The sequence below is a fragment of the Gavialis gangeticus genome, unplaced genomic scaffold (genome assembly GCF_001723915.1).
Source record: "Gavialis gangeticus isolate Ggan-Ray unplaced genomic scaffold, GavGan_comp1, whole genome shotgun sequence".
NCBI lineage: Eukaryota > Metazoa > Chordata > Crocodylia > Gavialidae > Gavialis > Gavialis gangeticus.
This window is the reverse complement of record NW_017729024.1, coordinates 119,526,644-119,534,247: the sequence shown is the minus strand read 5'-3', so window position 1 is coordinate 119,534,247 and position 7,604 is coordinate 119,526,644. Positions and strand designations below refer to the sequence as shown.

The 7,604-nt window shown below is 39.4% G+C and overlaps 1 protein-coding gene across 3 annotated transcripts in view; it reads right to left on the bottom strand.

Annotated features, from left to right (window-relative positions):
* Positions 1 to 5,092: 5,092 nt before the first annotated feature.
* KIAA2026 (KIAA2026 ortholog) overlaps positions 5,093 to 7,604 on the bottom strand; it is a 129,295-nt gene continuing 126,783 nt past the window's right edge. Inside the window, exon 9 of one of the 3 annotated variants that reach the window (XM_019517614.1) lies at positions 5,093 to 7,447. In XM_019517614.1, the coding sequence (XP_019373159.1) occupies positions 5,734 to 7,447 (1,714 nt within the window). In that variant the 3' untranslated portion in view covers positions 5,093 to 5,733. Of the gene's footprint in view, positions 7,596 to 7,604 lie in introns of all 3 variants that reach the window. The other 2 variants (XM_019517613.1, XM_019517615.1) reach the window with 2 other exon arrangements.

Sequence of the window (7,604 nt, the reverse complement as noted above, 5' to 3'; positions counted from 1 at the left end):
TCCATTCATCACAATGAATTGTTTACCTCAAAGCCAAGTGGGACTTTTAAAATATCATAATATCTCATGGGCAATAAGCAAGACAAGAAAACAAACACACACTAAGAACAAAGGCTTTATGGCTTCCTTTCCTACAAAATCAGATTTTAGCTTATTTCACAACAGGACTTTCCTGACATACTGAACAGGTGGCAAGTACTGTTTTACTCACAAAGCACATGTACCTTTGCCGAGAAATAAGGTGTCTGAAAAATATGTCTTAAGTGGGGAACCTGCTTTCTACCCTGTAATGGCTGCCAGGGCTTCTCTTTCACAGTCAGGGCAGGAGGGGTGGAATACAGTCTACAGCAGGGGCAGGGAATTATTTTGGGCAGAGGCCCATCCACTGAGTTTCAGCAAGCCATAGAGGGCAGCCCAGGGTGGATTAATTAATTTTCTAAATTTTTAGGGGCCCTGCGGGCCGGACAGAATGGGTTGGCGGGCTGCATCTGGCCCATCCATGGTCTACAGTATTGCAGTTGGTTTTAACCCTTTCACAGTGACTGCTGAATTGTCAGCCACTTTTGGCTCTGAGAGGGTTAAAACTGAAGCTTTTGCCTTAACAGCAATGGTCAGGATTCAGCCATGACTGAAAAGAATCATCCCCCCTTTCATTCTGCCTTTCCAAAACAACATGCATGTCTTATTTCAGGGCATATGGTATGTGAGGAAACATGGTATATTAGGTTTTTCTTAGCTCCTTCCCAAATAACCTTTTGCTTTCCAATTCAGCAGTCAGCTTGGGTGCAAACACAATTAAGATCCAGTTTATATTACAGGTTGAAACTATGTTTGTTAACAGGCTCCCTGACTTGACTATATGTATAGCCAGGGCTTCAGCACCTCACCTGTATGGTTTAGTAAATATTCCAACGTTGCATCATTGTTATCATCAAGAGTTCGCTAATATTTGATAGGGTTGGAATGTTAGGACACAGATGTTTTAACCACTGTGTTGCGTAACTCTTATTGGGAGTTGTAATACTAGAGTGGTAAATAAACAGAAAGTACTTGGCCTATATACGTGCTTCTATGATTACTACCTTTATACAACTGCATACTGTTGTTAGTGCAGTAACAAGAGACTTCCTGAAAAAAGGATAGTGTGACATACCCAAATTGGTTACAGGTTAACTGAAAGACTTAGGGTATGGATATGTTACATTCATAAAGCTACAAATGCCTTTGTAGCACTACAAACAGTGAGAGTCCACAAGTTAAAACAATCTGCAGCGCCACAAGAATGGCAGATCCACCACAAAAATATTCCTCTTTCAAACAGGAACTTCTCTAGCTCTATATTTTGTAGGGCCACAGTTAATGTGTGGACAGTTAGAGGTAGTGAGTATTACAGGAGTCTCTTGGATACCCAGCATCCCAAAGTCATCTGCTCTCCCTCTCCAAGAGGGAGAGTGGCTAGCTCTCCTGACAAACTACCTACCTACGGCAAACTCTCCGAGAACCCCGCTGAGACCCTACTGCTGCTGCAGAAGCACTGCCAACAATTAGTGTCTCTGCAGTGCTGCCAGGAGTAGAAAAAGCTACTGCTGCCACAGGTATTCCTGTGACACTGGCTGCAGCAGAAACAGCTGAGACTGTCACCAGTGCCACAGGAGCACTGGCAACAGCTGGTGAACCCATGGCAATAGCTGCCAAGAGGGCTGCCTCACACAGGTTCCCCTGATGACAAGAGAGCAAAGGAGCAACTACCTATCACCCCTAGCTAGAGAGCACACCTGTAAGCCAACCTTTGTATCACTCCAGCTAGGAGACTCTACACATGTGCAGACAGTCTATAGCACTTTATTTTATATAATACATACCCTCAGTACTCAGTAGAACTAAAAATGAATGTCATGCCCTTACAGTTTTAAACAGTACAGTGCAACATTCAATTTTTTTAACCATATTGGGAATATTCATTATATAAGAACCTATTCAACTGGATGTGAGTCAATTCCAGTTGCAATGAACCAACATTTGTAAAAATACTTGAATCGCTCATTTTTCTGGATGCAAGACATCGTGTAGATTCTGAGAAACTCAAGGTGTTTTCTTCGTTTTTTTTTAAACATACCCTGCAGACCAGGCACCTTTGGTCTTCATTGTCAATACAAATACAATCCATCTTTTCCTACTCCATACTGAATGGGAGTTTTTTGTATTGTGTGTAGCAATAACATAGCTAAGGTAAAGGAAACAGGATATATAGCAAAAGACAAAAAGTCCATACCTTTTAGCTACTTCAAAGAAGCCTCTCTCTGGCTACCACCTCTGTTCTTAGAAACCAACAAAAAAGAAAGAAATTATACTTACAGAAATTACTGAAATTGTCCAGATAAGACTTTGGATAGGTGAATATATATTACCAATAAGCCTCTTTATAAAATATGACATTCCACAATAACTGTAATAAGATTAACATGTTTCATCTCAGAAGTTTTCCAAATACCTTCATTAAAAACTTAGGCTTGCTGAATTATTTTAAGTGCTGCCACTCAGGTGTTGTTATAATGAAAAATGCACCTCAGAACATTTGAAACAAAGCTAATGAGTAGCAAATTAAAAAACAAACAAACAATGACATAAGGAAGATCCTATTTCTCCTGAAGACTAAACCTTCTCTGCAGTCTCTGTCTCTGTGAACCTCTCTCAGGAGGTTAAACAAGTCCTTCTCATTACCCAAAAAGAATAGGGTGATGACCTAGTTTTTTGGTTTCCAAACTCCTTTTCAGATGTTTATAAAGAGATCTCTTCACACAAGGACTGAGAGCGTGCTTTACTTGCTCATTTTAAGGGGAATACACAAAAGTCACATGAAGAAAATATTTCTGGACTGAGCAGAAACTATCTCAGGAAGAAGTTCTGGAACAAGCGTGAGCCTTGACTTACTAAAAACCCAAAACTACTGCTGCTACACACACTTAAGTTTCTTCATGTAGTTGTATGAATGCCCAGCAGAAAGGCAGCTTTCACAACCAGCAGTTTCTCTGAGATCTTCCCACAGGTTCATAAGAAACACATGCATGAGTGCTCAGCCTCAGGCTGGGGTTCCCAGAAACTAATGGAAAATGAAATTCAAGTGTTTAGCATATCTGCTCTAAAATATCTCCCTTCACCAAATGACAGCTACTAGGGAAATAAACCCACCTCTTCCATGTTTGTTGAAAGTTTCTACCCAAATCTGATCTCAACAGGAATCCCTTCCTCCAAAATGGCATGTTTATTATACTTCAATTTCTCGATCCATTGCGCTCAGTTTGTAAAAAAGGCCCTTCCTCTGCCCTCCCTTCCCACTGTCAGCCCTGGAAATAAGCCCAAGATCTTAAAAGGAACATACCCAAGGGACATAGCATGCTGAAACTGATAAAGGATATGCAGTATATGACCAGATCCATCTCCAACTCAGGGGAGCCCAGAAACAAGGCCACTTTGGAATGGCTGGATAGGATAGGAGTCCTGAGATAACTGGGCCAGGAACTACATGATTACACAGATACTTCATAATCCCAGGATTGTCCTTGTAGAATCTGGATTGAACAGAGACTCTACAGATCCATCCTCTATAGGCCATGCCATAGCAATCAGAGCTGGGACTAATGCCAATGCTGGATATATAGCAAGACCTTGATATGATGGTGGAAACACTTTATCAGAGTTGGTTGGGTAAAAAAGCATTTGCTCTGAAGATCGCTCCTGCTCAGACAGATAGGGAAAGGAGGTCTTGGATGCTGTAAAGAAACAATTTAAGGTCACACAATTTAAGGGGGAAAAGGATAGTAAAAAGACAACAAGTAGTTCTGGAATGAGATTTATAGCAATAGCACATAGAAGAAAGTAGAGAAGAGGCATGCAGAGTATCACATGGGCATGCAGGGAGAAAATTCAGAAGGCCAAGGTACAATTTGAGATACAGCTGGCAAGGGACATAAAAGGCAATAAAAAGGATTCTACAAGAATGGCAAAAGAAAAAGGAAGACCAGAGAACACCTTGAATTTGTAAACTGGCAATGAAAAATCAAAAAACAGATTAAAATGGACTCAAAGTGAGCACAAAGCAATTTGCTACCCTTATGTAATCATACCCAGTAGCTAAACTTGCCAGAAAAACATCTTGCAAATGTTAAAATGTCTGTCACCAGGTGGATTTCTCAAGAGATCTCAAGGTACAGACACAAAGGGGTTCAAACACCAAATGGCACAGAAGGCCTCCATTGATAAATGATCATGCTTGCTCTACAACCGAAGCATTTACCTCTCCTGTTGCTGGAAGAAGTAGCTACAGGCTTGCTTGATGAGCTTTCCTGGAGGCACATGTGATCCCTTCAGAGGGAAAAATTACTGCAGGAAGAATAAGCCACTGAAAATTCTTGACTGAAACTGGATAGCTATGTGACATTAGAAGAAAAGGAGAATCCACTATCTCCAATGACTGATGCTCTGGCCAAGAAGGGGAAAAAAAAACAGCCCATGGATTAAATATTCATGTTCTGCATGAAGAGTTTTCCCAATGAACTGACATTTCTAAGCAAAAGCTGTTATTAAGTAGTTATATATTTGATGATTAATTCAAACATGCCCTAGCCTGTGTCAAAACCATAGCAACAGGAGATACATTTGTGTGTGTAGGGGGGTGGGAGGGTTATCCTGCACAGATAAAAACATTACACACACACACAAATATATTTATCTACTAAAGAAGCAAGGAAATTAATGTAACAAACATGAACAAAAGATCTGACAGAAACACAGCTCTGAAAGGAATTAAAACATTTCTTGCATGACATCAAAGGCAGAAAACAAAGTCAAAATCACTTTAGAACGAAAGTTTAGAAAAATGAAATTTGTAAACAGCATATTTGTCTCTAGTAATATTAAATCACATGAAATGAAAACCGTACCTCAGAAGACAGTGCCTTTAATTAACTGCTGTTGACAAAAGTTCTACCTTTTAAAGTTTTCCTGTACTAATGACCAAATTCCAAAAATACACAGGTAGGCATTTATCTTCCATAATGCAGATGCAGACTTTTAAAATATTACCAAAACAAAGTTGTACAGCAACTTGATTTATTACATGCAGATTTTTCTGCATTGTTGCTAAACAGTACACTGGTCCAAAATTACTAAAATACTTAAAAAACTATACATTATGTAAACAAAACATAAATAAGACAGCATAGTTCTTTGTACATATAGTTTAGTACAGATTGTTAGGGATTCGGGAATATGTACATTTTTATACCATGGGTTGAATTTTTACAATGCATAAATATATTTTTACAAAAAAATCAAACCAAAATAGGATTTGACAAATAAAGAGATGCATACTATCAGAAACTTGCTGCAAAAAGTCCAAACTGTTGGATGAAACATGTCAATGTAAATGTGCAAAAGGCTAGATTCCTCAAAACTAAAATCAAGCTTTACATTTTGCAATGTATATTAACTGGTTGTTCATTTTTGACCATTTTATATTAAACAAACTTTTAAAGCATAGCTTTAAATCAAATTAAACATAACTTCCTCACATCTCCCACAAACAAAACAGCTACAATCTAACAAAGTAATTTAAAGAAATCAACTAATGTACTGAATGTTATAAAACAGTGTAAGAAATGGTTAACAGTTTTAATGACTTCCAAAAGTCAAAAGAATGCCCCAATATTTGCAAGTGGCTCATTCGCTCTGAAGTCAAGATGCAGCTTTGTCAGGTTTATCTAGACCAGATGATTGAAAAACAGGGAAGACAATGGAAGAATTTCTATTTGTAGACACTACAACAGGGGACAGGGATGAAGACAGAGAGGAAGCTTTTGATGCTGGAGTATTTATAGCATTTAAAATGGCTCCTTCTGGACTGACCAAGAGTTTCTTAATAGATGTATCTAAGTGAAATACTGAAGTGCTACTTGATAACTGAGGGTTACCAGCATGTACAGTAGAAACCAAGGAACTTGTAGATAAAGCATTAGCTGAAGGCTTTATTACTGAAGACACACCTGATGCTGTTGTAGATGGTCCAGCACATGAATTAGTACTGGTATTTACTATCTGTGGTGTTGCATGTACAATAGGTAGAGTGCTCACAGTCCCAAGAGAATTCACAATTTTTGTAGAACTTTTTAGAGGATGTTTTGATGTCTGCCAACTTACTGAATTACCTGATGCTAGTGTGACCCTCTGCGGTATGGGATTAACAACTGGTACACCCTGAACCCCTTGGCCATTGTTAATAACTACAGGAAGCCCATGTTTTGGATTGGCAGAGAGGAGAAGAACATGGCTGCCAGCTCCAAGGCCTTGTGGTGGAACAATAAACCGAGTGCCATTAATCATTATCTGAGTTCCAGGTGCCAAAGGTGTACAGGTATTAAGAAATATTTTCTGTGCGATGCAAGATTCAATCAAATGACCTCCTGCCTGGGTAGTTACAGTTGGTGAAGCTGTAACAGTCTGAATGGCAGAAGCACCTGATGTGCAAGTATAAGCATAACTTGGTTTTACTAAACTAGGAGGCATCTGCTGGCAAGGCAGAGAAGCAAAGTTGGAAAAACTAATTATTTTACCTGTATTTGGTGAAGCAGAGGGCAACACAGTTTGAGTTTTATTAATATTTGAAGTAGTTGGTACTGCAACCGAAATTCCTGGCGACTGAAACTGAACCACTGTGGACGGCTGTCCTTTTGGAAGAGGTACACATTGAGCAGCAGCTGGAACTGCTGCCAAGTGTGGAACTGTGGGTATTACTTTAGGGGAAGCTGATACATGTCCAGGCAGGGTAACTGCAACTGGAAACTGTAAAGTAGATGATAAATTTTGAGGAGATGCTGTTGGTTGTGTAGTTGAAATTAGAACAGATGAAGCAAGATGCCCTGTTTTCACAGTAGAAATACCCATAGAATTTCCAACATTAGAAGTACACAGTCGATTAGCTAAAACTGGCTTTATTCTTGAAGCATCATCTCCACCAAGCAAGACAGACGGTTGTGCTCCAACCAAAGTTCCACTTGGCACCACTGAAACAGACTCTAAACATGTATTTGCTGTTGTTACTGTAAAAGCAGCTGCTGTTTTGTTCGGCATTCCTGTGGATTCATTGATAGATGTAATACCGTGACTCCCTAAAGTAGAACATACTGGCACCACACCACCACTGGCAGACAAAGGTAAAATAAAACTCTTGCTGCTGCTGTCCTCTGTTCCCTTAGGAGATGCAGAATGCAATATGTTAATGGGTGGAATATACTGTGCACTGCCTTTGGTATTTACAATGGCTTGACCTATATTTAGTCCAATTTTCACATCTTTTACTTGAGACACAGTAGATGATGAATTTACTTTTATTGGTGCTGCCATTGTAGATGGAATAAAAACTAAATGAGGTTGCTCTGTGGTGTTAACATATGTTTTGCCTAAGGGAGAAGGGTGGGTGGGTTTTATTGATTCTGCAGCTAGACTGGTGCTTGATGGGCCATTGGGAATTGGAGTATTAATGAAAACTAATTTCTGGGAACTAATACCAGCTGATGTTGGAGCAGGTATTATATTGACACCTGGAGCTC